The sequence below is a fragment of the Dunckerocampus dactyliophorus genome, chromosome 21, assembly GCF_027744805.1.
Source record: "Dunckerocampus dactyliophorus isolate RoL2022-P2 chromosome 21, RoL_Ddac_1.1, whole genome shotgun sequence".
NCBI lineage: Eukaryota > Metazoa > Chordata > Actinopteri > Syngnathiformes > Syngnathidae > Dunckerocampus > Dunckerocampus dactyliophorus.
In genome coordinates, this window is record NC_072839.1 from 13,394,615 (window position 1) to 13,421,940 (window position 27,326).

General features: G+C 45.0%; 5 protein-coding genes across 9 annotated transcripts in view; 2 read left to right on the plus strand and 3 right to left on the minus strand.

The window, feature by feature from the left end:
- On the minus strand, window positions 1-12,805 carry LOC129174045 (E3 ubiquitin-protein ligase RNF31-like). Of its 2 annotated transcripts, XM_054765607.1 has the most exons (24): window positions 12,561-12,805; window positions 11,853-12,053; window positions 11,554-11,700; window positions 11,336-11,491; window positions 11,191-11,247; window positions 10,986-11,112; window positions 9,379-9,528; window positions 9,152-9,305; window positions 8,967-9,070; window positions 8,742-8,884; window positions 8,286-8,501; window positions 7,939-8,214; window positions 5,756-5,941; window positions 5,473-5,679; window positions 5,230-5,403; window positions 5,071-5,169; window positions 3,246-3,335; window positions 3,049-3,163; window positions 2,553-2,665; window positions 2,365-2,478; window positions 1,695-1,743; window positions 1,457-1,550; window positions 1,194-1,359; window positions 3-898 (listed from the first exon to the last, which is right to left on the minus strand). In XM_054765607.1, the coding sequence occupies exons 2-24, from the start codon at window positions 12,024-12,026 to the stop codon at window positions 851-853; spliced, it is 3,159 nt and encodes a 1,052-aa protein (XP_054621582.1). In that variant the 5' UTR covers window positions 12,027-12,053; window positions 12,561-12,805; the 3' UTR covers window positions 3-850. The 2 variants fall into 2 exon arrangements, with proteins under 2 accessions (XP_054621583.1, XP_054621582.1); XM_054765608.1 differs by lacking the exons at window positions 11,853-12,053; window positions 12,561-12,805 and having other exon boundaries at window positions 1-898; window positions 11,336-11,510; window positions 11,554-11,686.
- On the plus strand, window positions 12,668-15,239 carry psme2 (proteasome activator subunit 2). Its single transcript, XM_054765628.1, has 11 exons — window positions 12,668-13,016; window positions 13,220-13,252; window positions 13,381-13,443; window positions 13,889-13,975; window positions 14,047-14,086; window positions 14,337-14,434; window positions 14,503-14,571; window positions 14,643-14,710; window positions 14,796-14,850; window positions 14,909-14,995; window positions 15,060-15,239. Exons 1-11 carry the CDS (start codon window positions 12,969-12,971, stop codon window positions 15,138-15,140), a joined length of 729 nt encoding a protein of 242 aa, XP_054621603.1. The 5' UTR covers window positions 12,668-12,968; the 3' UTR covers window positions 15,141-15,239.
- On the minus strand, window positions 15,231-16,529 carry lsm5 (LSM5 homolog, U6 small nuclear RNA and mRNA degradation associated). Its single transcript, XM_054765637.1, has 5 exons — window positions 16,309-16,529; window positions 15,696-15,791; window positions 15,588-15,615; window positions 15,444-15,516; window positions 15,231-15,374 (listed from the first exon to the last, which is right to left on the minus strand). The coding sequence occupies exons 1-5, from the start codon at window positions 16,352-16,354 to the stop codon at window positions 15,342-15,344; spliced, it is 276 nt and encodes a 91-aa protein (XP_054621612.1). The 5' UTR covers window positions 16,355-16,529; the 3' UTR covers window positions 15,231-15,341.
- avl9 (AVL9 homolog (S. cerevisiase)) lies at window positions 16,432-24,550 on the plus strand. 4 transcript variants are annotated; one of them, XM_054765613.1, is made up of 16 exons: window positions 16,433-17,908; window positions 18,000-18,120; window positions 19,080-19,165; window positions 19,256-19,327; window positions 19,695-19,784; window positions 19,856-19,922; window positions 19,989-20,029; window positions 20,091-20,129; window positions 20,205-20,274; window positions 20,336-20,769; window positions 20,851-20,985; window positions 21,064-21,283; window positions 21,810-21,927; window positions 22,009-22,062; window positions 23,085-23,173; window positions 23,347-24,550. In XM_054765613.1, exons 2-16 carry the CDS (start codon window positions 18,024-18,026, stop codon window positions 23,472-23,474), a joined length of 1,740 nt encoding a protein of 579 aa, XP_054621588.1. In that variant the 5' UTR covers window positions 16,433-17,908; window positions 18,000-18,023; the 3' UTR covers window positions 23,475-24,550. The 4 variants fall into 4 exon arrangements, with proteins under 4 accessions (XP_054621587.1, XP_054621588.1, XP_054621585.1 ...); XM_054765611.1 differs by having other exon boundaries at window positions 16,434-17,110; XM_054765610.1 differs by having other exon boundaries at window positions 16,433-18,120.
- The window catches only part of kbtbd2 (kelch repeat and BTB (POZ) domain containing 2), a 9,999-nt gene continuing 4,349 nt past the window's right edge, over window positions 21,677-27,326 (minus strand). The window contains exon 4 of the mRNA XM_054765609.1: window positions 21,677-27,248. Within this exon, the coding sequence (XP_054621584.1) occupies window positions 25,698-27,248 (1,551 nt within the window). The 3' untranslated portion in view covers window positions 21,677-25,697. The remainder of the gene's footprint in view (window positions 27,249-27,326) is intronic.

Consider the following 27,326-nt stretch of genomic DNA (forward strand, 5'->3'; position numbering starts at 1 on the left):
GAAGAAATGTGAATGGGAGTAAATGTTTATTGCTTTTCACCAGCACCAAACCTAAGACCATGAAATTGACATTAAACCGTTAAGCATTCAAGTAAAAGGAGAAACAAAAATAAAGCGCGCACGCACACACACACACTAGGAAAACAGCGATTCTGAAACTGTGGTATAAGTACCACAGGTAGTACACAGGCTCCATTTAGACACTTTTTCCCCCAATAAATACTAAAATGGATAATGTACTCATATGAAATAATTTTATAAATACAATTTATTAAACAGTACGTTGGCCACACAGTCAGATCGGGAAGATCTGGGTTCGAATCTCCATTTGGGCATCTGTGTGGAATTAGGGTGCGTGGGTTTTCTCCTGCTTTCCTCCCATATTAAATATGCATATTAGGTTAATTGAAGACTCTAAATTACTCATAAGTATGAAAGTGAGTGTGAATGGTTGTCTTAATGTGCCCTGCGATTGGCTGGCAACCAGTCCAGGGTGTACCCTACCTCTCGCCCAAAGTCAACTGGAATAGGCTCCAGCATACCTCCCCACAAGCAGCATAGAAAATGGATGGATGGATATTTGCTAAAATAGAACTCAGATAAAATGTTCTTTGATGAAATAGAATTTCTATGTTACATGTTAAATTCACCTCACAGGCCCAAGCCACATGTTCCTAGCTAAACTGTGACGTGAAGGAGGTTGCAAAAATGGTGGTACTTGCAATGCTTAAGATTTTTCAGGTGGTACTTGGCTACAGAAAGTTTGAGAACCACTGGGATAAAACCTAACAGGATAGAACAGCTTTATCTCCTTGCAATACAGCCCTCTGCATGTGTCAGCTTGGCTTCTTCATTTGTTTCGGGGAACCTTTTCACCGAGGGGAACCTCCATCAGTTTCTGTAAGAGACGATCCATTTTTAGTGAAACACGAGTCAGGGAATCTTTCTGTAAATGGGAAAAATTGTTCACATCAATTGCAGTAGGTCCTTAAAAAAAACACAGCAGAGTGCTCCTGGTATATGGAGGATGTCTGAACAATGCTTTTGTTGGAGGTACTTAAAAACAGCAGAGTAATCAAAGATAGTGATGGGAGAAGTCCATCAAATTAAATTTTGGAAAATATGCCGCTCGGAACATTTGAGTTGAACAGCCCTGCTGTCATGTTGACCAATACAAAACTGACGTGTTTCACCTTGAGCAGACGAACGTGGTAAGCGCTGTCGTCCTCACCCTCTACCCGCTCCGTGTCCACCTGGTACCTTTCACAGGCTCGGACCAGGTCATGAGCGTCGTAGAGAGGGGCGGGGTCTATGGAGTGGGCGTTAATCAGACTCACAAGGTACTCTCTGTAGTGCTTCCTGCAAACAACAGAGCCACTTAGTACAGATCTTGTCAACCCTCAGTGTAGTAAAAGGTGGAACTCAATTAGCCCACTGACAAAAAAAAAAAACTAACTCGCAGAGTCCGGCCCGCCCTGGCTGAGTTTGGACGCCACACGGTGAATCGATCTGCTGACCTCCGTCTTTCTGTTCCATCACGCCACATGTATCTGCATCACACACACACACACACACACACACACACAAGAGCAGACGCAGAAGTGATCGCAAAAAGTTGAACGTAGTGCCGTGATACCGCTTTGCTCATCTGGAGGCGACAGTGAGCAAATATGAGAACAGTGGGTTGCTCTCACCTGCCTGCTGTCCATTAGAAGGCTCTGTGTTGAAGTCCACGCCACTCCTCTGACAAGCAAAACCAGATCAGCAAGACGACAAACATCAAAAAGCAACAAAGACAAACAGTTACAGGTGGTCCTCTGTCTACCAACGAGTTCTGTTCCTATGCGGTGTAAGTCAAGATTTAGTGTAAGTTGGAACGTCTACCTAAATGAACACCAAGTCACTCACACTGTACACCGAACAACACATGGACATATAATACAGTAATAAAAAAAAATTATTGAAAGTCAAAAAAAGCAAGAACTTGTCAGAAGGCGCGTTGCAAGGGAGGGAGAGACAGGCTTATTGGGAGGACGAAGTCTTTTCCCTTGATTGCAGCTTTTAAACGGCTTGGACACCGGGCATGCAGCCAGTGTTGATTTCTTCACTTTCTGAACTTCTTAGTCATGTCTCATTTCACTTCTCATTTTCCTTTGTTCCACTGCACCCAGAAGATTCTAACTCATGAGTTAACTAAAAAGAACAAGAACAATGTTGTCCTTGCTCAATGTAGCAATGCGACTCGGGATTACACCCGACGTATTAATCCAGAGCACACACCTAACCAATTCATTTTTCTTTTTGTACATTGATTGATGGGAGTTCGTAACTATGAAATGTAAAACAAGGACCACCTGTACGTACTTGTAGCAGTGCTTGCAGTCTGGCCGCCTCCCAGTCTCGCAGGTAGAAGAGGCAGTCGCGAGGATGGTGGGCGTGAAGGCCCGTGTAGCTGCACTGCTCTGTCCTGCAACACATCTGCACCCCGATGGCTCATTTTTAGCTCATGCTACTGATCATATTACAATCAACTGTGTGTCAGGTGGACCCACCTTGTAGTAAGGGTTGTTGCAGCCGCTGCAGAACTGGTACCTGCACTGGAAGCAGCTGAAGTGCATGCAGCCGCCTTTTGTCAGTGCATACTGGAAGCGGCAGTGAGGACAGGCTGGAAACAAGAGGACTGTCAAGTCAACATTGACTTTTGATAGTTGAGCCCTCTCAAAAGTTTTCTGCTGTTGGCCTGCCTCTCCACCTCCCCCTCGAAATGTACAATATTTGCTGAAAATGTACCCCTGTGACAAGTGCTGTTTTTGGGTCAAGTTTGGAGATGTCACAACAGAAAATTGACCAGTCAGATTTTACAACAGCCTCGCCTCATCTAATGAAATTTACTGCAAATAAACCCTTTGGAAAAGTATCGTTTTATGCTGTTTTTGGGTCCTGCCTGTATTCCTGATGAGGGGCAAGGTGGTCTCCCTTTGTCTCCCAAGCCAAAAAGGTGCAATGGTAGCAACATGAAAAGAAATTTAGGACAACATTGACACTCACTGATGCCGTTGTCTCTCAGGTAGCCGGCCAGGCCCTGCCTCTGGTACTCCGGGTCGTTGTCCCTCTTCCACTGCTGGAATTGCTCGCAGGACAGATCCTGGTGCTGAGGCTCCCACTGACAACACACAGCAAGTCAGCTAAAAAGTCTACCACTTAAAAACAAACAAAAAAGTCAGAAGGTCTGTGTTTTGCCTCACAGGTTTCTTGCACTGAGCGCAGAAACTCTTGCGGCAAGACAGGCAGGTGACCTTCAGCTGGTCTCCTTCATTGATGAAGCCTGACGTGCACTGAGACGGGCACAATTATACATGACAATGAAATACCCTTTACATGCATAAAAACACAGATTAACATAAAGAGACTGAAATCTACAAATATAAGGACACATGCATACAGTGGTATTAAAAGTATCTGAACCTTTTGGAATTTCTCACATTTCTGCATAAAAATCACCAAATGTGATCTGATCTTTGTCAAAAGCACACAGATGAAAAAAAGTGTCTGCTTTAAAACCACCCAAACATTTATAAGTTTTCATCTTTTAATGATAGAATGCAAACAATGACAGAAGGGGGAGGAATAAGTAACTGAACCATCACATTTAATATTTTGTGCCCCCCCCCCCTTTGGCAGCAATAACTTCAACCAGACGCTTCCTGTAGCTGCAGATCAGTCTGGCACATCGATCAGGACTAATCTTGGCCCATTCTTCTCTACAAAACTGCTGTAGTTCAGATTCCTGGCATGAATCGCTGTCTTGAGGTCATGCCACAGCATCTCAATGGGGATCAAGTCTGGACTTTGACTTGGCCACTCCAGAATATGTATTTTGTTCTTCTCAAACCATTCTGAAGTTGATTTGCTTCCGTGTTTTGGATCATTGTCTTGTTGCAGCATCCATCCTCTTCTTAGCGTCAACTGTCTGACAGACGGGCTCAGGTTTTCCTGCAAAACATCCTGATAAACTTTTGAATTCATTTTTCCATTAATGATTGCAAGTTGTCCAGGCCCTGAGGCAGCAAAACAGCCCCAAACCAAGATGCCCCCTCCACCATACTTCACGGTGGTGATAAGGTGTTGATGTTGGTGAGCTGTTCCATTTTTCCTCCACACATGACGTTGTGTGTTCCTCCCAAATAATTAAACTTTGGTTTCATCAGTCCACAAAATATTTTTGCCAAAACTTCTGCGGAGTGTCCAAGTGCCTTTTTGCGAACAAACGAGCAACAATGTTTGTTTTTTTTTTAGACAGCAGTGGCTTTCTCCATGGAGTCCTCCCATGAACACCATTCTGGGCCATTGTTTTACATATAGTTGATGTGTGCACAGAGATATTGGACTGTGCCAGTGATTTCTTTAAGTTATTAGCCGACACTCTAGGGTTCTTTTTTTACCTCTCCGAGTATTCTACGCTGAACTCTTGGCATCAACTTGGGTGGACGGCCAGAAGCAACAGTATCAAACTCTCTCCATTTGTAGACAACTTCTCTGACTGTCGATTGAGGAACATCCAGACTTTTAGAGATGGCTTTGTATCCTTTCCCAGCTTTAATCAAATCAACAATTCTTGATCGTGGGTCTTCAGACAGCTCTTTTGAGCAAGCCATGGTGCACATAAGACAATGCTTCTCATCAACACAATTCTTACCAGGTGTGTGTTTTATAGTGGGCAGGGCAGCTTTAAACCACTCATCAGTGATTGGGCACACACCTGACTTGAATTGTTTGGTAAAAATTGGTTTCAATTGCTCTTTAAGTCTCCTTAGGCAAATGGTTCAGTTACTTATTCCTCCCCCTTCTGTCATTGCTTGCATGCTATCCTCATTAAAATATGAAAAACTATAAATGTTTGGGTGGTTTTAGTTAAAGCAGACACTGTTTTTTCATCTGAGTGATTTTGACAAAGATCAGGTCACATTTGATGGTGATTTTATGCAGAAATGTGAGAAATTCCAAAAGGTTCAGATACTTTTTCATACCACTGTAGAGGTTTTTGTTCTGGTTAAAACTGATGTGACTCACATGGCAGCACCACAAGAACTTGGGGTCCTTCATCAGAGCGTGCTCCGTCAGTTTTTTGTGGAAGAGCTCATAGACGTCAGCAGTCAAACACTCCCTCAGCTGCAGAGGAGTGTCACAGTTTTATGTGTGGTCCGCAGTGCCTCAAGTCAGTGGTCTCACCTGGATGTCCAGCGTAGAGAAGTAGCTGTCCAGCTGCTCAGGGTCGTTGATATCCGGCTCGCGGCAGATGGGACACACCATGTCGCGAATGTGTTTGTCCCGCACCGTGATGGTGAAGTGCTGCGTGAAGCACTCCTGGCACACCGAGCACTGACACGAAGTCAATGACTGCATCTACGCAAAACCAGATGTGTTCACACTTCATGCCCCTTTAGGGACGACATCCCATTATATAATGCTGACCTTGCTGTGAGGGAAGATACTGAGGCAGCATGGACACTCATTGTTGAGGACGCGTCTGATGAAGTCGCGGTCATGCGACTCCCGCACAGCTTGCACCACGTCCTCCAGGGTGTACGCCACCCCGGGCTCCTGCAGCAGCGACAGGGTGAGCTCGCAGCGCCCCCAGCTGGGCAAGTCGTACAGCGCCAGGAGACGGCGGCACATCCTCTGTTGAGGGTGGATGATACAGTAAGGGCAGGGAATGAAACAAACAATGGATTTTAGAAGCGCAGTCGCATCTAACCTCTTTGTCGGGGTGTTTGGGGTCGATGGGCGGCTCAGGCTGCTCACTCCACATGCGCTTGTGGAAGGGGTCAAGGAGGGGACGCTGCAGCACGGACAGGGCACCCTTCAGCTCACCACCGCTCTGACGCAGGGCCTCCTCGCACTGTGACACATCCCTGAAGCCCAAAGAGTGGAGCTCCTTCATCTGTGGAGGCACCACCACCATCAGCATTTTGTTGTTAGCGAGGTAAATGTTATGAATGGATGAACGCAAAGGATTATGGGTTTGGTATTTGACCATTTGCGTCTGGTGTGGTACTCCTTCATGGACCTTGATAAGCAAATCAGCCTAGCGTTTCTCCAGGCAGATTTACGCAAGAAAGGCTAAAGGAGACTAGTGGTTTTCACATTTCAACGCAGAATGTATTGAGAAAGACCAGCGATGAAGTTCGCTTCAAGACAAATGGTATCCATTTGCGGCCTGCAGCACGTTTTTTTATTGGCCGTTATTTTTTAATTTTTATCTGAGTTTTTCAAATATTAAACAGTGCCCGCATCAGAACATTAAGGCGGCTCATTCAGGCCAAACTAAAAAGAAAAGAGTTATGAAAAAACACCCTACATACTGTTTATACCACACCTTGCTTTGGGTATTCAAGAGTAATAAGAAAATGCAAATCAAACTACTTTTTTAAAATTTATTTTTAAGTAGTCCATCATCTAAAATTGTTATTAAAAAAGAATTCACATTAACCAGGAATTATTTCTTAATACAAATTGTCGTTTTTGCTTGGTGCAAATGGCATTTGGACAACCCTGTCTTGGAAGATTTACTTTACAAAAGCCTCACAAATCTCCCCCGGATGTTTTGTTGAGGCGGCCCATCCCCTCCCACATTTCTGCTCACAAAAACGCTCTTATCTTTCAAGGCCGCCACTCCAAGATGCTCAACAGATGCAGCCCCCTCACCAATGCACAAGAATTCCTGGGAACGTCAGTATGTATGCTACTTTGTGTCACTACTTTGGCAACGTATCTTGGTGTATCCTCGACTTGAATGAATAGGTGTACTACGAATGCAAGGGGCTCCCCTGAACATCATTAATATTAAAAAAAGTATCAGAATCTCTGTAACGGAATAATTGGATTCACATGGTTTATATATGGTTCTCACATTAGAGCCCTCTAAAAATGAAATAACACCCCTATAGTCACCTTTACACTTTACCCAATATAGCAAACATAATTAGAGAAAATAAGCCATTCAAAACATAAATAAGATGCCTGTGTGTACGAGTGGAGGACAGAAAGTGACAGTGTAGGTTCAGAGTTGAGTTTTAGCATGGAGTGGATTAGGGCTGCAACAGTGCCCAGTGTTATTATTATGATTATTATTATGTTATCATTATTGTGTCTGTTCTCGGGTAATTCACATCTGTAATAAAAGCCTGTTGTTCCGGCAAAGTCTGGTGCTTGTGTGTCTCACCAAACATTACAGTAACAATACTGACACCTAGTGACCAGTGTAGAATACTACATAGCATCGCCTCTTTGAATGCATCATTTGAATGCCTTACACTGTATATTGTATTTTACTTAATTTAGCCATTTTTATGCTTGAAAATGTTTAATTTAGGCAATATGTAAATATGTAAAATTTGCCTCAATATGCATACTTTTTTATCTCTGTCTGGAGTTTGCATGTTCTCCCCGTGCATGCGTGGGTTTTCTCTGGGTACTCCGGTTTCCTCCCACTTTCCAAAAACATGCATCTTAGGTTAATTGGCTACTCTAAATTGTCCATAGGAATGAATGTGAGTGTGAATAATTGTCTATATGTGCCCTGTGATTGGCTGGCGACCAGTCCAGGGTGTACCCCGCCAGTCAGCTGGGATAGGCTCCAGCATACCCCCACGACCCTAATGAGGATAAGCGTCAAAGAAAATGGATGGATGGATCCATATTTTGGACTAATAATAATTAAACCACAAAACAGCATAATTTATTAATATATTTTTGAAAAAACATTATAGAATGAAGCCGTGAAATTCGAACAGCGATGTGGCGAGGGACGACTGTAAATATGATTGCATGTATAAATGCACGTACAATACAAAAAAATAATAATATACAGGTATTTAATATATTAATTAAGCACAAGCTTAAGCACAAAAAAAAAATTGTTAGAAAGGGGGTCCAAACCTTAACCTGTCGATCTCTCAGCAGCTGTCTCGCCGCCCGCTCTGTGTCGCCCCCTGTCGCCAGCCAGGCCATCTTGGCCTCGGCTCGGGACAGCTTCATGCTGTCCCCGTTGGTGCCGGCAACGCTTGCATGAACGGAAGCTGCCATGGCGCAGATTTCGTCCAGCAGGTGGGGCAGTTCTGACGCCTGCCAATGGTACGGGTCAGTGCTGCTGCCGTCGCACATGCGGATGGCGGCGTACACTTCCTCGGGGCTGATGCCTCGCTTCTCTGCTTCCTGTAGACGAGAGGCTGCGTTAGACGCCACCTTAATGAGGCGAGACCCTTCAGGAGGTGATGGACGGCTACTTTGATCTGGCGGATGAGCTTGAGTCCATCGTCCCTCATGCGCTCCTGCCTCTTCAGCTCCAAGCCGACTCTGGGCTTCGGCTGGGGCTTCACACCGGAGGGCGAGATCTTTGCTGGTCCGGGCGGTGGTCCGCCCGGGTCTTTACCCGGAGAGCCGCACATTTCGCACGTCGCCGTGGACTCTGTGTTGACGAAGGTGCAGAACTGACAGGTCCACTGAGGCCAGGGAGAAAAAAATGTGAATATTGTGAGGTCAATTAACAGCAGTGTCCGACCCAAAGTGTTTGCTGCCTAAAAGTGCTGCAGAAATGAAAGGAACAACATGTACCACTGAGATGAGAGTCTTAAAATAAAAAATATTCTGTGTCTAATTCCCGCCTTTGCTTGGCACGTACACTTTTCAAGAAACACAGCGTCATATAACAATGTCCAAACACAGACCGGCCACCAACCAACCTGAACTTTGGTGCCGGAACCAGAACCAGGACCTGGATGCACTGGGGTGACAGATGGGCGAGGGGCCAGACGGGGGCGCTCGCACACCTCGCAGAGGATGCTGCTTCCCTGGTTGATGACCGTGCAGCTCTTACACCGCCACTCTGCGAACACAAAGACCACAGCAGACTACTGTCATCTGACACCCCACAATTGAGACACAAGCGACAAAGAAGGTGGTCTCACCTGCATTGGGTGACACAGGGCTGCGTTTACAAGTGGCACAGACGGTGTCTAGCGGCTTGTTGACCGTGGCGCAGTGGATGCATGGCCATGCAGATGAAGACATGCTGAACGCAACAAAGTTTGCTGCTTTACTGCACAGTTTGATGCAGGGCTTTTGTAATACAAAACAGGTGTGCAGATCTCACCTGCTCGTCTTCTGGGCAGGTGTGACCGCCGTCCTGCTGTGGCCTTTGCGCTCGGGGTGCGAGTGAAAGAGGCCGTCGCACTTCACACACAACCTCTGCACACACGTGGAGCACTGAGCGTGGACGGGAGACACGCCACAGATGGTACACATATCTTTAGAGAGGACAAAAGCCAGGAGAGATGCCTTCAGGGAGGAGCTCACCAAGTGGAATCTAATTTGACATACCCTGCATTGCTTTCAGTCCTCTGTCTCGAATGTGGTTGGTCCTGGCAGGATGGCGGTGAAAGAGGTCATCACACGCGTCGCAAAAGGCCTGGTTGTCACATGAGGGGCAAACTAGAGCTGCTGAGCCTCCACACAGATTGCACTGACTTGCTACAAAAAACATCAACCGTATTCAGGGTCAGGAAAACCGAAATCACCAGTGGTTCCCAAACTTTTTACAGTGGCATACTCCTTCAGACATTTGACCTGAAGCCATGTACCCCCTACTCCTGGACACTTAAGAAACATAAGCCTTTTTATCTGAATTAAAATTGAAATAATTTCATAGTAACCCCGCGTAAAAAAAGGTGTATTTTTGCATTGTCACATTTTGTCAAGTTTCACATGAGCATTGATAAATAGATAAAAAAAGATAAATAATCATCCTACATATTTATTTTTATTCCAGTTTGATGTTGGCATCCTTCTGTATGAATGGGTTGAATTGAACGTTGGGGGTACGCTTATCCGACTTTGGGACGACATTTGGGTTATCATTAGTCAAAAAGTATGCATATTTAAGCAAATTTTACATATTTCTGGCATAAATATGGATTAATGAACTAAAATACAAATAAGACATTCAGACAACACATTCAAATACATACCGGTATTCATATGTAGTATTCTACACTGGTAGTCACTAGAGGCCACCACAGGAAGTATAATGCGACTCACCCAATGCTAATGTGTGAGTCTATATTCTGTCTTATTTATGTCTTCGATGGCTTATTTTCTGTCTTTTATGTATATTACACTGAGTAATATGTGTAAAAGATGACTATAGGGGTGTTACTGCATTTCTCTAATAATCAGGGCTCTGATAATGTTAAAAACTATATTTAGAAGGTCGTAAACAGGTTTTCTATCCTCCAACTACAAAAATATTTCATTTATAGATAAGGAATCGTGGAAATTCACTTATCACGGTTGGGTTTGGAACCAATTAACTGCGATAAACAAGGAATGACTGTATTGATTTTCCATCAGGCTATGACTTAGACAGAGATTACGACAACTTTTAACAGAGGAACAACAAAGGCATTGAATGTTTTTGTAAACTCAAGCGCTTTCATTGTCTTGAAAATATTTCTCCAGCGAGCTTGTTCACTGAATTTCATTGCAAAGCAGAACTACCTGTTTTACTGTGCATATGACAATAAAACTCTTGAATCTTGAATCTTGTCAGACATGAGCGTACTTATCTATCTTGGCTCTGAACGCCGTGAGCTCTGCGCTCGCAGCAGCCGGTTTTGCATTAAGGTGATATCGTAGTACCATGCACCTCACTTTTTTTTTTTAAGTGAATAAACTTTGCTGTTAGCCTAACTGGGGTGCTAATATCGCAATGCACGCTGTGTGCCTGTGTCAGAACAATAAAGTGCTGAGAAACGTTCATTGTCACCTAGTTTTTTCTTTTAGAATTAATGCAGCAAAGTTCTGGCCCGAGAAAATCATTTCGACAGACACCTGAACTCAAGAAGAGCAGCAGCGCCCTCTGGTGGACAGATTTCAACTAACCCTCCAAAAGAGTCAAAACTGTTACAAAAGTGTGTTGGGCCACTCACGCGATGTCGTTTTCTGAGGTTGTATGAGGGCTGGTTTGGGTTTGGGCAGCACAGGCGGAGCTGGTGGCTTGCATTCAGGCTTCTTCCCTTCCGGTGAGATCACCTTCGCGTCCGTTGCCGTCGTACCCTGGCACAAATTTTTTTTTAAAAAATCAGCGCAACTTCAGTCTACATGTTGAAGTCAATAAGAGGGGTTGGTGCAGACCTGTTGGACGACAAACGGGACAATGTCTTTGAAGACTTCCTGGTGTGGGTGTGTCCCCTAAACATCAATAAATAAGACGGTGTATTCATTGCACGACAACGACATGTACTCTTTGAGGAAAAAAAAACAAAAAAACACACCAAACCTTTATGAGCATGTCTAACTCCAAACGTAAGGTCATAACCTCCAGCGTCACCATAGCCACTTTTTCCCGATCCGGCTCGGTGACTTCATCAGGGAAACCGAGACCGTCCTGCTGCTGGTTGGTGTAACCGTAAAGAAAGAGGACTCGCCGGCCGCCCTACGAGGAAGAAAAAATGCTTTGAAGACACCGGCGTGAAGACCACCTGCGGTTCCACTCACCTGGATGGCGTCCACTGTTGTTTTGAAGACCGGGTTGTTGTGCTTGACGCTGCGCCAGTATTTGGGCCTGGCGGGGCTCGTCAGGTTGCAGCCGTACTTCTCCAAGATGCTCAAGGCCTTGACCAGTCTGCTCAATGACTCCAAGACCTGATGTACAAATGAAGGTGAGTGTGAATGCTTATGTGTCTTGTGATTGACTGGTAGCCAGTCCAGGACGTACCCCGCATCCCACCTAGAGTCAGCTGGGATGGGCTCCAGCGCACCTGCTAGGACAATGGATGCATGGGTCAAATGTTTACCTCGGCTTTGTTGCTTCCAGCCATGTTTTCCCTCAGCATGGTCTCTGCCTGGATGTGATGGTATTTCTGGGACAGAGGCAGAAAGAAGGTGGCCATCATCTGGACTTCAGCCTTGACATCCTGGGCCAAGCCTGAGGTAAGGAGACCTTGTCCTCTCCTCCTGACTTCCTCCATCCTGGTGTGAATGGAAGTTGCTGTTCACTGCAAAACATCATGAATAGACAGCTTTGGCAAGTGTTCAGTTGCGTCGTATGCTACAGTGTGTTGGTGTTTTAGGCATGCACCACGTATCAACAGCAGCGGACAACACTAAAACTGAAACTTGGGAGTAGCTTTATGCAACCCTCTCCACAAGCTTTGAACTATCGTCGATGAAGTTTCACTTTTCAACCAGGGGAAGACCAAACCAGAAGAACAGCAACACATTTGCCAACATGTCACAATAAGCTAATAAAATTGTATGAATAAGATCAGGTTTTACTTTGACTTCATTAGTGTTTACAAGTCAAAACTAGCTTGAACCGAAAGATAGCCAGATGCACTATATCCTGAAAACAAAACTTTGGAGTTAGTGCGACAAGAAGAGTCAAAGCGTATGTTTACACTTTAACATATCCAACTTTTAAATGTAGTCGCTCGCGTCCCAAACGACACAGTTTAATTTAAATGGCGGTAACATTTATGAAGGTTTAAAGTCGTTTTCCTGACCTCGATTTGATATGGTGGCAGTGAAGGTGGCACGAAGGCGGAAGTTGGTCTCCTAACAGTACTTCCGGAGTTATTTTTATTTTCAAAGTAAAAGTATCTAAGGAACGCCAGAGCGTCTGATATTCAAGAAGAAAAGTTTTAATTCCTGAAATTGTACTTATGTTAGCCCTGTTCTTTTGGATATATCAGAACTGAACGTCTGTGGTGAAGGTGTGAGTTAAATGAAATCGTGTCAGCCGAGGAGGCAGTTATAGTGGGAGGTGCATCAAGGACAAGAGTCGAAAGTAAGATTGAATAAGGAAATAAAAGACAGACAAGACGTCCTCCTACTCACGCATTGGTGTGTTAGTAAGTTCTGCTGGCTTTGTTTTGATAATTAAAAAAAGAAAACCTCGCTTGGTGGTGGAGATGTCTAAAGCCTCCGTGTTGAAAATAAGTCGCGAAAGTGCTGCTCTGGTAAGTTTGACTTACTTAAAAGCAAAGACATAAAACAACTGACTTGCTTTAATTGCGTTTCTGAAATCAGTAGTGGAATAAATAACCAGAGTAGTTAGCAGTTACAGATGAAGCAATGAAAGCCAGTCTATTGAAAGAAAACGAAAGTGAAATGAAACATGAGTCAGCGGTTTTAAAAATGTTTTGTTGTTTATCGCTTGCAGGTGGAAAAATACCGCCAGTCCTTGGATCATGAGGTTTGTTTTAAAAATTAGACAAATATTATCTTCATTCTTTGAATATGTACATTTAATTACTATTGTATTGCATCACTATGCTGCATGCTGTAAGTGAGCCATGACTTGCAACATTCCTTCTGTTCCAGGCACACAATCTCTTCTCCATCCAAATTCCCACCAAGATTGTCCAGCTGGATGCTCTGCTCGGGGTCAGCGACACATTCAAGCTCTTTGTCATTAAGTACTAATAGTAGTTAGGGTGCGTTTGCACTTGCCATGTTTGGTTTGGTTAAAAAGTACTTCCATCTGTGTGAACGCAATCAGCCAAACCGTGCACCAAACACGCGAGTCGACATGCTTGAGAGATGGGTCTCGGTTTGTTTTAAAGTGAACTCTCGTGAGATTCGGTTCACTTGCGCTCAAATGTGAACGCTACATGGACCAGTGTTAAAATAATGGTTCTTTAAAGGTGTATTTTAAAAGCTTTTGACCAAATCTAAGCTAACTATTGCAGAATTTCAAAATAGCCAAAGTAATTAACCCAGCAGATGGCATTTTCTTTTGGAATATCTGAGTGCAAGTGTGAACCCTTTTCAGAAACTAAGAACAAAATATAATGTTAAGTCATTAATGTAATGATTCATCTCTTGCCAGGATACAGACCTCAGTGTTACAGACATGTCTTCACTAAAAGCTCCACTTGACATCCCCATACCTGACCCTCCGTCCCCTGATGACGAGGTGACATTTTGCTGCTTGTAAAAAATAATATGGTTTGACTGATCAGTTCATCATATGTTTTTCACTGGCAGGACATGGAGACGGACGAAGACAAGGAGAAGAAGAAGAAAAGTAAGATATTCCTGTTTAATACCTCTCTGTGACAGAGTATGATTTAACTCTCAGGAATCCATGACCTTGTATCAGTCGTCTATGAAAAAATAACTGTTGAGGTTGTATTGAAAAAAAAAAAAACCGAGGCAAGATGCAGTTTTTAAGGTGAAATATAAAAAGGTAAACACAAAAGGGTACCTAAACACGCTAAATGTGACCCTGGATTACAAAGGGTTCATGAAGCTTGAGCGCTGCCTTTCTCCCTCAGAGCCCAAATGTGGCTTCATCAAGGCGAATGAGAAGATTGTGGCACTTGCGGAGAGGTTGAAACCGGAGATTGTCAGCCTGCGGGAGACCATCATTGCTGTGAGTCGCATCAAGGACGCATCACCAGGTCAGGTCTTCCTAACTTAAGTTTCCTCTTCTGGCTGCAGGTCACCTGTTGGATTCAGCACCTTATCCCGAAAATAGAAGATGGCAACGACTTTGGCGTCGCCATTCAGGTACGTTTGCACACATCGAGGTGCGAAGACTGGCTTTAGCAAGTTGCAAAACAGTTTGTTTGCCCTCACAGGAGAAAATCTTGGAGCGGATCGCAGCAATGAAGACCAAAGTGGAGACTTTTCAGACGACCATCAACAAGTAAGCTCCTCTTTTGGCTTTGTGAAAACTGCCTAATTGTTATGTTTTGCTGGCACTCACCTGTCTTCCCTCATGTGGCATTCAGGTACTTCTCTGAGAGGGGAGACGCCGTTGCCAAAGCATCCAAAGACACTCATGTGGTGAGTTTCAACATCTTATGATAGTACTTCAGAAGTGCTGAGCTCTTCTCCTTTCCAGATGGACTACCGCTCCCTCGTCCACGAGAAGGACGTGGCCATCTACTCCGAAATCAGAGTCATTGTTCTGGACCTGCGTGGATTTTACGTAAGTCAGTCAAAATTAAGAGCAACAATTTTCAAGAGTTGTTTCACCGTTTTGCTTTGTTCAGGTGGAACTCTACGATATGGTGAACAAGAACATGGAGAAGGTGACCAACCCTAAAGGCGAGGAGAAGCCATCCATGTACTGAAACCGGTCCGGCTTGCTCCATTCCTCAGCAGCTTGTAGTTCAGCCAAACCAGATTCAAGCAGTGCAAAAACACATCAATAAATGAAACTCTTTTGTCAATTTGTCATTTATTTGTAACAAAAACAAAGTTATGTGTGCTTCATGTCACAAAAAATATACCACTAACTTAAAAAAAATTAAAAAATAATGAAGATCCAAGTGTTAAACTTCAGGGCCTTCTCCACCTGGGATGAGCTGCACAGGAGACAGAAAATGACATTTTATTCCTTTTTCTTCAACCTGTTTTAAGACTGTGTTAGTTACCATGGTGATGTTGTTGCCATTGAGCAGAATCTGATCCAGTTTGGTTATCCTGCGACCCTCTGGTGTTATTTCACTTAAAAACGTTTTATTCAAGGATTTATTTTCAAAGAAAAGTACAATATAAATCAGGAATAGACTACTTACAATTCGGTCACATCTTCTAAGACCATGTCTGGAAGACAAGATAAGGACAACTACCTTGGGAGGAAACTAATAATAATAATAATAAACATTGTTCCCTTTTAAGGATACTGACAAAGTCATCGAAGCCCAGCAAAGTGCCAACGATTTCTTTGTCTGTCTTCATGACGATGTGGATTCGAGAACCAATGCATTTGTCCACAAGCTCTGAAGAAGAAATGGAGTGATTAACTAAAACAGTAAACAATATTAAGTAAAGTTAATATTAAGTAATAATATCAGTAATAGTGGTGTAAAGACGTTTCTAAACTGTATTCAACAACAAGTTTAGGTCTAACATGACCCAGTCAATGTAGTTGTGCAGAACTATCATGCAATTAGTGTTGTGACAGATTAATGATAATGTTGCGTTAGTCACGTCTAGTCCTGCACCTCATTCAGTGCTTCACTTCAGACAACTATACCTAAACTTTGTTATTTCTATTTAGTTTAATTACAACAATTAGGGTTAATCAGCATCCACTCATGGCCATTTCCATTTAAAAATGTATCAAAGTTTTTCCGCCATACAACCTGCGTACAATGAACGACGCTTACATTAGCTAGCTAGCTAGCTAGAAAAACTAATTTTGATATTATCTTGTCACCTTAAATACCTTTAGTTTGCATTCGGCATTTCTAAAGGCACAACAATGTTACACAATATATAAATTTCAGTACAAACCCAACGGCAGTAACTGTGAGGGGTTGGTAGTTTGCGTAGCCGCCATGTTTGATGTAGGCAATCTCAGACAGAAGCAATCGAGTCAAGAAGGACGCAGGCTTAAAAGGCGGAAGACGAACGCTATTGCGATTTTCTGTCAACGACTCTCACATATTTACGGGTTGAATCTAATTTCAATATCACTGTATTATTTATAGTAGTATTAGTAAAAAAAATATATATATATAAAACGATGTGAATACTGAACAATTTCGCTCTGTGTTTCACGTGATTCGGCTGTTTCTGCGCCATATTCTATTGGACTAAAACAAAGAGTGCATGGTTTGGTCTAAGATTGTTCTATGTTAGACTGACTAGATGGGTGGAGGACATCGTTAACGAAACTAATAGGAGCAACAAAAACATAGAAATGATATGTAACGTATAAGCCACACAATCACTACTAGTTCTAGAATCGTCTCTCTCGGTTAAGTTAATTCCACGTGGATAACATACGTCGAGCGTGACGTTTGTGTGGTGTGGAACCGGAAGTGCACCGCAGTGACCTCTCTCACTGTCGTCTACGTTTTTGCTCTAAGTGGAAGTGAAACGCAGTCTGTAGTTGTTTCTGCTGGGCTGTCAACTGCGATCGAGCCGGTGGACCAAACAGCGGCTAGCCGCGGTGTTTACACCCGGGCACCAAATTACAAAACACTGCGGGATCGCGAGAACCTCCCGGGAGGGTTGTGGGGACATGGACGAGCAACGAGGACCGGTGCTCCACATCGTGGTAGTTGGGTTTCACCACAAGAAGGGCTGCCAGGTCCGCTAACCTCCTGCTTAGCTTGCTAACCGCTTCATGTTGTTTATGTGGAGGCAAGATGCAGTGCTTGTTGACGATAATGGTGGTGCATCAGCTGTTTCTGCAGCGGTTACGTAAGACGTCCTGCACATCTTTCCAGCTGACCAGCAACATTTACGAACATCCGTGTTTCCTGTTTGGATGCACTGGAGCGTCACAATCTGATGATTTAATGGCTCATGTCATCACTTTGGTGTTCACTGCTTTTGTGTTGCCTCATGCACTGTTTTACTCAGAATTGGGGGTAGGAGACTATAATGTGACACTGCACAGGAGTAGTGATAATACATGCCGGGAAATAAGTATGGCGTTTTTAGCAACATACCTACAACACGTCTGGAAACTTGTGTTTATTCACAGGCAGTCTGGATCACCTGCATTGTTGGTACAATCAGACATGCTGATTGTGCCTTGATTCACACCGTAAACCTGTTCTGCATGCTATGTGGCACTTTGCCTCGACAAAAGGCATGACAAAAGGGAAAGCATGCGACACATCTTTGGTGGCCTCTGTTTTCCACCTGTCTGCTTGTACAGGGAAAAAAATAGAGTTGATGTCCAAGCTGACTTGCTGGAGGCCATGCGATATGGCAGTCAGTGATCCCCTGCTGGCTATCACGTTTTAATTGTCTTTTCATGGACCTGTCCTCCTCTCACACCTTCTCTGCTGCACATCTGGTGCTCTGGCAGGAGGTGAATTGCCACTTCTGCGGAGTTGGACTTGACAAAAACATCTGAAAAAAACTCCTTGATTTATTTGTAAATGACAACTCACGCTGTACTGGCTAAGCAAGAAAATTGTGATTCACATTTTGTTACCCCAAATATGCTTTCATCTTCTTCACACCAGGTGGAGTTTTCCTACCCACCGCTGATGCTGCAAGAGGGTCATGAGAGCAACATGCTGCCCGAGGAGTGGAAGTACCTTCCTTTCCTGGCTCTTCCCGACGGCGCTCACAACTACCAGGAAGGTGAGATGCCTTCATTTTACTTGATGTAATTTTTAAAAAAAATGTAAAAATGGAGGTTAGGTTGCAGTAAATGGAACTGGTCTACTTGTTGCTAGGCAGAATTCATGGAGTACAGTTGTTTTTGTCCCACAGCCCAATAAAAATAGCCCTTTTTTAAATTTTAATTTTTTACATCAAATACTACCTCAAAAAATATTTTGCTATGCAAGTACCATCATTTTTTGTGACCGCTGCTTGACATCACGATTAGTTTAGTTTAGTATCCACAGCTTATTGGCCAGCAACGTACGATGTGTGTTAAACATTAATATTTTTGCAAAGGAGAAATGTAAAGTCTTTGGTTAATTAATTAATATTTGCACAATTATTTCATACATATTATTTGCCATATAATTATATATATATATATATATATTTTATTTTTTTTTATTAATCTGCTTGTACTGCTGACACTTGTGCCACAGTTGGAGAATAGGTATATATATATATATATTTTTTTTTAAATTAGGATATTGAAACGTAATACATTTCAATATCCTGATTTTTTTCAAATATTTTTTTCTATTTGTGTCTATATGCTTGAATTTATTTAAAAACATTTCACAACTATATGGTAATTATTTATTCACTTTTTTTTTTTAAATACAGTCAATCTGTATTGAATATCGTAAAAAAAAAAAAATACTAGAGTGAAACAGTGCCCTCTAGTGGAGCACGCTACATAACGATACATTTGACGCCTGTGTAGTCATGCTGCTGTAATGTGACAGTGTAGACAAACAGCAAGTAGGTCACATGTGACGCCTCATAAATAAAAAGTGTCTGTAACTGTGCTGCTGGAGGCGTTTAAGTGTTTAGCTTTGGTGAGCAGAGGACGAGCTTGTCAAGTGGCAGACCACAACAAGCAAAGATGGCCGCCTCTTAATGAAAAACTTGCTGTATTTATTCCTCCCCCGCAGACACGGTCTACTTCCACCTGCCCCCCCTCAGCGGAAACACCAAGTGCGTCTACGGCGTCTCCTGCTATCGACAGATTGAAGCAAAGGTCAGTCCTCCTTGTCGGCTTGTTTGGTTGCCGTGGAGACGTGAAACCTTTTAATCGATCGATGGACGTCACTCTACGTCTACTTTGTAGGCTTTGAAGGTCCGACAGGCTGACGTCACGCGGGAGACGGTGCAGAAGAGCGTGTGCGTTTTGAGTCGTGTGGTGAGTCGCACCAGAACCAATCAGGCTTTGTTACTGAAATTGTATGGACAAAAGCTCGGGGACACTTTCCATGTACAGGAAGCGGGGATATGTGAAGGTGTTTTCCCACCCTTTGCAGCTTCCACTCTTCTGTGAAGACTGCCTACAAGGTTTTTGGAGAGTGTCTTTATTTTGTCCAGAAACGGTTCTTCCACACCAAACTCCTCCAAGCATGCCTTTATGGGCTGTGCTTTGTGCACCGGGAACAGAGAATTGTGGGAACACTTTGGGGAAGGCCCTAAGTTGGAAGCATACACTTGTCAAACATGTCTCGCGAAGGTAGAGATTTAAGGGCGCCCGACTGATGCATTGATTGGTCTCTGTCCAGCCTCTGTTCGGTCTCCTCCAAGCCAAGCTGCAGCTCATCACGCACGCTTACTTTGAGGAGAAAGACTTCTCGCAGATCTCCATCCTGAAGGTGAGACTGATACACCTTTCGTCCGTCCTCGCATGTCGCTCACGTCGTGTGTCCTCGTCCTGCTTGTGTAGGAGCTGTACGAGCACATGAACGGCTCCCTGAGGGGTTCAGCTCTGGACGGCTCACAGGTGTTCCTTGGTAGGACCTCCTCAGCTTCCTTCTTTCTCCGTCTCCTTGTTGGTGATGTTTATTTTGTCTCCGCAGGCTTGTCCCCGCGAGATTTAATCCTGCACTTTAGACACAAGGTAGGACATGACTCCCAATCTCATGGATGTATGGAACACTTATTGTCTGCTTTCTTCACAGGTCCTCATCCTCTTCAAGCTCATCCTGCTAGAGAAGAAGGTGTCAATCCAACGCTCAAACACATTCTGCACTTCCTGTCTTTATTTTGTGTCTCATGACTTGTTGCCTTCGCAGGTCCTCTTCTACGTGTCCCCCGTCAGCAGACTAGTCGGAACGCTAATGACAGTTTTGTCCCTGTTCCCTGGTGGGTCACTTTATTAGGGGCGCAGATGAATCGTCACGGGACTCATGGTTGTCATGTCCAGGTGTGATCGAGCATGGCCTGGTGGACTCGTCTCACTACAGACCTAAGAGCAGCGCGTCCGAGGACCTGCTGGGCAGCGTCTCCGGGGCCGAGGAGTTTGTGTCCGTGTCCGCCAGCGACATCGCACCTTCGTCACTGCCCACCAGGAACGGCGCCAGCGGGGACGACAACCACCTTAAACCGCCGGCCTGCACGTCACCTGAGTCCTCCGAGAGCGACTGGGAGACCCTGGACCCCAGTGTGTTGGAGGAGGGGCCCAAGGAGCATGCGGACGAGCGGAAGGAGGTGCCGTCGGGGATGCCGGACACCTTTGAGTCCAAGCCAACCACACCCATCACGGTGCAGCCTGTCAGCAGTCAGGGAGGGGTCACGCAGGGGCTGATGTCGGGTCTGGAGGAGGACCAGTACGGACTGCCGCTCGCAATCTTCACCAAAGTAAACTAAGATGCTGATGATAACATTGATGACCGTTTTTTTCAGGCGCCTATTCTGAATATTTGCTGACTGTTCTTCCAGGGTTATTTGTGTTTGCCCTACATGGCGCTGCAGCAGCATCACCTCCTGTCAGACGTGACGGTGCGCGGCTTTGTTGCCGGGGCGACGAACATCCTCTTCCGCCAGCAGAGGCACCTCAGCGACGCAGTCATTGAAGTGAGCCTGTCACTCTCTAAGCTTGAGTGCTTCTCCTTCCTTGTACTGTAAGTTGTCTGACCCCTGCCACCGTGACAGGTGGAGGAAGCGGCCGTCCACATCCAGGACCCCGAGCTCCGCAAGATCCTCAGCCTGACCACGGCCGACCTGCGCTTCGCCGACTACCTGGTCAAACACGTGACGGAGAACCGTGACGACGTCTTCCTGGACGGGACAGGCTGGGAGGGCGGGGACGAGTGGATCCGGGCGCAGTTTACGCTCTACATCCACACCCTGCTAGCGTCCTCCTTGCAGCAAGGTGGGAGGAGTCCCGTGCACCCCGCCTCACGCCCGACGTCAGCTGGGATAGGCTCCAGCATACCCCCACGACCCTAATTAGGATAAGTGGCATAGAAAATGGATGGATGGTTCTTAAAAACGGCAGAGTGTTCCTGTCATAGACAATCTTTGACAAGCATTTTATTTTTGTAGTTGGTCCTCAAAAACAGCTATGTGCTCCTGTCATAGAATCTTTGACAACCTTTTTTGCAGTAGGTTTGCTCATTTTTGCCATCAGTCCTTAAAAACAGCAGTTATATAGAGGATCTCTGAGCATAGATTTTGCGGTAGGTCCTTAAAAAGAGCAATGTGCTCCTGTTACATAGAGGATGTTTGACTCGTGTTTTTGCAGTAGGTCCTTAAAAACAGCTGAGCGCTCCTGCTGCTAGCTTGATGTTGACGTTCTCCAATTTCTAATCGTTTGCATTAAAACTAGACCGTTTTTAAATCGGCCTTTGTCCTCGTTACGTTGCCTCATTAGAATGCATTATTTTTTCAAATCTCAGATAACGAGAGGCTACTGGCAGATTACGGCGCACCCTTCGTCACTGCCTGGAAGATCACACACAACTACCGCCTATGGCACAGCAACACGCACCCCGCCATGGCCGCCATCACCCCAGGGTACCATCACCTTCTCCAGTCTTCTAACAATAAACATGGCATCTTCCTGCTGATGATGTACGCTCCTGTTCTCTGCTGCAGACATCCTTTCCAGGGACAGTACAGCGTGGCTGATGTGAAACTCCGCCTGTCACAGTGAGTCAAGTTTTTCCAGCAAACTATGAAACCAATTCAAAAGTACAAAAAAACAGGGAAAAAGTTGTGTTGGCGCCCTCTTGTGTTGACAATCGGAAAGATTTACTTCTCACCCAATAGTGTATTTTTATGTTATTTAATAACAAACACCATTTACAGTTCATGTTGGATCTGCATAATAGTAATGTTTGAATTTTTAAATATTAAAGCCAAAAACTCAACAACAAATAAGGAATTTACCATGAACAATTAGTAAGTATTAATGATGAATTGACAATGTTTTCAGTCCATTGACTGGCTTACCTCATTAAAACGTACTTAGGGGTCGGCGGTAACCAACTGACATGGATATTAATTTCTGCACACCGTTAAAGTAATTAATTATGAGCTAGTTTCATTCTTAAAAAAAACAACCCCCCACCCCCACCTCCGTAGCTTCTCAACTTCCCAATCTCCACTTACCTTCCAGGAAGTGTGGATGAAACGTGACTCTGGGCACAGCTGGACGCTTCTAGTGTTCCACACTCACACACGCCTCACTTTATGGTGTGTTCAGGTGGCATTGTAAAGTTGCGCGCGTGCGCACACACACACACTACCCCATTGTGCCATTAAACCTAACTAAATCATTTACAAGTAAAGCAATGACGATATCAAATGAAATCTAAAAGTGTGAGCTTCTGCACTGCCAAGTTAAGTGAGTAACAGATTTAACATCCGATTTTCTATTTGAAAATTGCTTTATTTTGATAGGTAGGAACCGTGCGGCGGTCTAGCATCTTTACTTTGTGTTTTCTTTGGCTTCAACAGCTATTTAAGATTTTTTTTAACCCTTATATGGGTCATAAAGTCCCACTTTTTACCCTTCTGTCCCAAAACGGCCCCTCTCATAAAAATGTAATGTATACATATAATCTTCCCACGTTCACCCGACATTTCAAAATTAGCAAACAAATCCTGGCCAAGTTTAAACCTGATGTGACGTAGTTATTTCTCACCTTGCTTCTTGCTGCTCACCACAGCTCAGTGAACAACAGCGAGCGAGGGAAGAAACTCGGGAACGCCATGATGACCACCAGCAGGAGCGTCGTGCAGACCAGTAAGGCCGTGGGTAAGATGTTTTGCAATTATTTCTATAATCAATATAGAAATAGTTGGGTAAGTGGTACCTATGCATGTCAGCCACCAGGGGGCATTGTTCTTCAAACAGCTATGCCCCCTGCTGCTATTGACTAAGAAAGACATACCGTCATACTTGTGGTGTCTCCGATCTTACCCGATCAGGTCAGTCCGTGGGCGGAGCCTTAACTAGCGCCAAATCGGCCATGTCCTCCTGGTTCTCCACTCTGGCTCAGCCCGCAGCAGTGTCCCACGCGGGCGTTCCCGAGCCCGCTACAGAGGTCAAACCCTGACCAGATCCGTTCCCTCCATGGGCTAAACTACCATAATCCGGCGTCATGAAGGGTGGTGGCAGAGGTTGGTTCCCCCAAACACTATCACATCAGCTAGTTCGCCTCCCGAGATAAAGGTAGCGCCGACGAGTACTTCCTGTGAGACGTTAAAGATGTTGTCTTCACCGTTTGCGACTAGACCCCCCTTTTGGTCCGACAAGTGCGCTGGAGTCATAATATTGTGGTTACCTTGGTAACAGCGCAAACAACAAAGGCAAAAGCATTTTTTTTTCAGCATTTGAACGCTCAATCAGCACAAAATAGATTGATCGTATTTTACATTTTACTGAGAAACGTAGACACCCACCAAGATTTACTAAGAATACCCTGTTGGTTTAGCATGCCAACAACTGAGATTAATTCTCTTAAGGCCAGAAAAACTATATATTTTTTATATATAAACAATAATTATATAAATAAGTTGTTATAAAAATTACATGTTAACAACCCATTTATTTTTATCCATCTGTTTTACACCACTCAGTTAAGTCCTTTTAAACAGTATATCAAGCATATACACAAATGAAATGCGTTGAATACTGTTGCTAAAATAGCCACAGTGTTATGACATCAATCTTTGTGCAATCAAACCTAAAAACTGACAAAGCCAGGTTGCATGTTTGGCCTTTTTGTACAGAGCAAAACTATTTAAATTGTATTCATTTGTTGTGTTTAACCTTGTGTGTGTTTTGTCCGGACACTGGAGAAAGTCCTGATGTTTGCAGCCTTTTAGTTCCCCACTGTGTGAATTTTAACTGTAATGTTTTATCTTGTTTTTTTTTTTTTTTATTCTATTCACACTAAGCTGGATGAGAAGCATGTCACACGTGCGTCACTTGTTTCTCCCTTCCTGCTGCGTCTCATTTCTTATTTGAATGTTTTTGGTTTCTTTTTGTATTCCTCTGATGATATATTTTCATTTTGTATTTAAAAAAAAAAAAGATCAGACTATTTTTCCTGACAGATGCTTGTAATGTTATTGAGGAGAAAGCAAGATGCTATATTGATGTATTGAAAATAAAAAAAGTATACCACGAGCTTTTATTCCTTTCAGGGCTTATTTAAATGAAGAACAAAAAATTGGCAGAGTGTTTAAAGAACATTTTTGGTATGTTTTTTTAATAAATTAACGTTCATTCCAAATACAGTGCCGAAGGAATATAATGCAGCCAAACATGCTCGAAACGTTCACCATGAAGCACCTGTGCTCACGGTTTAAGGTTCCCTCCCCAAACCGCCTTACTACGGCTAGTGGTTGCTAGGAGACGGTTTCCATGACAACGGCCCTGGGCCAGCCCCCTCCCTTTGCAACCAATCAGGTTCCTTATTATTCATGTTACTGGGATGGGAGAATGGATTTCTAGCCACAGTCACACTACAGTAATGTCTGATATTAAATAAAAAATTAAAAAAAAGATCTAAACAAACAAACAAAAAAAGACTAATACAAAATAGACCTGGTTATTTTACCCACACTGGAACACGTGTTTTTAACATATGAAAAATAGATATTTTTTATCATATATATATATATATAATATATATTTCAGCAGCTTGGAAATAAAAAAAAATAAACTGCTGGTGGAGATGTGTGTTTGCAACCATCATGTGACTCACGGCGTGAGGTGTAAACTGCTGGTTGTGTGGAAGGCCTGAGCGGGAGGGGATGGGAGGGCGTGGCCTGTGGAGGTGGCAAGCGACCGAACCTGCAGTCACCCTCGATACCGCCAACTCCCCTCAAAAACAAACCACACAGCCCCCGCTCTGCACTCTGCAAGGCCTTTTTTGACAAAAAAGATGCAAGTCCGAGTTGTTGGAGGAATTAAAGATGGATGCATGATTTAGTTCGGTGGGAGGTCTCCCACCCGCCCAGGGTTGAAAGGTAACTATGAAGAAGCTGATCCATCCAATGATGTGCTGCATTTTTTTTCTTCAAGGTGCAGTTAAGAAGACAACTAGCCTTTAAAAATAGGACAGAAAAAGGGGGGGCAGGGAGGTTACCAGTTAAGTGCGTCATCACGTCCAGAGTGACATGTCGTAAAAGACTCTCAGATGTCATGTGGACAAAATAAACTGTCGGGAAATGAAATTAGCACGATTACTACGTCGTTTCATGTTTTTAACGCGTGTTGGCCGCATCGTCTATGAGGTGGAGACCCACCTTCCCCAAGGGGTGGGGGTCTTTCAGAGCCATACGTGAGGGAGAGACACAAGCTCCCCGTCTATCTGGAACTCCTCAGCTCCGTCGGGGGAGAAGAGGTAGGTGGGCGGTTTCCACGGAGACTCCTCCAGGCAGGAGGGGTACAGCTTGCCCACAGCGCAACGGAAGTCCTTGCCCAGATCCCACAGCACGCGCTCCGACACCGGCTGTCGCAGGCACCAGCGGTCCAGCTCCACGTCGTACTGGTAGATGGCGTACTTGGCACGCTCGTTCATGTGGGTCTCGCGCATGAAGATGCACAGCGAGTTGAGCAGCACTACGGCGCGCACGCACGGGTCCGAGTAGCGCTTGGCGGGGATGTTGGCGGCCGGGCGCCACTCGTTCTTGTTGAGGTCGTAGATCTCCACTGTGACGGACGGGCCGTCGATGGTGCTGGTGGGCAGGCGGATACCCGAGTTGCTGACCACGTGGAGGCCGCCGATGTAGAAGATGAGATCTCCGAAGGCGGCGGCAGAGGCGAAACAGCGGCTGGTCTTGCGCATGGCCATCTCCACCCAGGCGTCGACACGGGAGAAGTAGCAGTACATGATGTCGTGCGTCATCACGTAGATGCGGTCGTGCACCACCACAGACGTGCACCAGTTCCAGGCGAAAGGCAGCGGGCTCATCATGCTCCACTCGTCCTTCTCACAGTCGTATCGCTCCACTGTGCGCTTGTTCAGCTCACCGCCGACGTTATCACCACCAATTGCATAGATGTAGCCGTCGCAGTAGACCAGCGAGGGCTTGATGCGGGCGCATAGCATTGGGGACTTTGCCACCCAGGAGTTCTGTTGGGCGTCAAACCAGAAAAAGCTGTCCACCGAGCGGAAGCCTGCCATGCCGAGGTTGCTGATGGAGTTCTTGAGGGCGATCTGTCCACCGGCAATGAAGACGTCGTTGTCCGGAGTGACCAGGGCGCCCACTTTCTGCAGGTCTCCGGGTGGGTTACAGAGTTTGTAGACTTTCTCGGCCTGCGGGCTGTAGCACACCACGGTGGTGGGCACGGACGTCGACAAGACGCGAACCTCCTCCTGCGGCTCGGACAAGGCCTCAATGAAGATGAGCATCTCCTCCTTGGTCATTCCCAGGCGGGGCTTGAAGAACTTGGGCATGGACTTGTAAAGGCCTTGCACCACGACAGATTTGTCATTGGGGGGCAGGCCCTGGAACCATGCCCGCTGTGTCACCTCAGACAGTGCATCGATGCGGATCTGACTGAGCACGGACGACAGGTGCTGCGAGCGTGCCTCCATGTTGTACTCCAGCCACAGCATGGCGGCCTCACGCACTGTCTCCTCTTTCTCCACGTTGAGGTTGTCACTGCTCAGGACGTCAATGAGGAGCTCGTGGGAAAGCTGTAGGAAGGCGTCCTGTCGGTACACGGTGGGGAACTTGTGCTCCACCATGCGCTTGGCGCTCTGCTTCAGCTCGCTGCAGCTGAACAGGTCGCCGATGCTCAGCATACGGACACAGTTCTCCGGGTTGATCTTCTTCACGAGGTAGTCTCGGCACTGCAGCAAGACGTCCTCCACCTGCACGGGAAGCAGAGAAATGGCATCAGTGTTTACAAAATGCAACTGCGAGGAGCAAGTGTGGCATTAGCTCGCTGA

Bases quoted from the DNA above. Each gene is read 5' to 3' on its own strand.
- avl9 (XM_054765610.1), top strand. From the start codon at position 17,913: ATGACAACTCACGCTGTACTGGCTAAGCAAGAAAATTGTGATTCACAT. The intron at 21,284-21,809 runs GTGGGAGGAGTC...TTCAAATCTCAG, and splicing joins AGCGTCCTCCTTGCAGCAAG to ATAACGAGAGGCTACTGGCA. The intron at 21,928-22,008 runs GTACCATCACCT...TCTCTGCTGCAG, and splicing joins ATGGCCGCCATCACCCCAGG to ACATCCTTTCCAGGGACAGT.
- lsm5 (XM_054765637.1), bottom strand. From the start codon at position 16,354: ATGGCGGCTACGCAAACTACCAACCCCTCACAGTTACTGCCGTTGG. The intron at 15,616-15,695 runs GTATCCTTAAAA...CTTGTCTTCCAG, and splicing joins GGGCTTCGATGACTTTGTCA to ACATGGTCTTAGAAGATGTG. The intron at 15,375-15,443 runs GTAACTAACACA...TCTCCTGTGCAG, and splicing joins ATGGCAACAACATCACCATG to CTCATCCCAGGTGGAGAAGG.
- LOC129174045 (XM_054765607.1), bottom strand. From the start codon at position 12,026: ATGGAGGAAGTCAGGAGGAGAGGACAAGGTCTCCTTACCTCAGGCTTG. The intron at 11,248-11,335 runs GTTTGGTGTGTT...ATTGATGTTTAG, and splicing joins AGTTAGACATGCTCATAAAG to GGGACACACCCACACCAGGA. The intron at 11,113-11,190 runs GTCTGCACCAAC...AATTTGTGCCAG, and splicing joins TCCCGTTTGTCGTCCAACAG to GGTACGACGGCAACGGACGC.
- psme2 (XM_054765628.1), top strand. From the start codon at position 12,969: ATGTCTAAAGCCTCCGTGTTGAAAATAAGTCGCGAAAGTGCTGCTCTG. The intron at 13,253-13,380 runs GTTTGTTTTAAA...CTTCTGTTCCAG, and splicing joins GCCAGTCCTTGGATCATGAG to GCACACAATCTCTTCTCCAT. The intron at 14,851-14,908 runs GTGAGTTTCAAC...TCTCCTTTCCAG, and splicing joins CATCCAAAGACACTCATGTG to ATGGACTACCGCTCCCTCGT.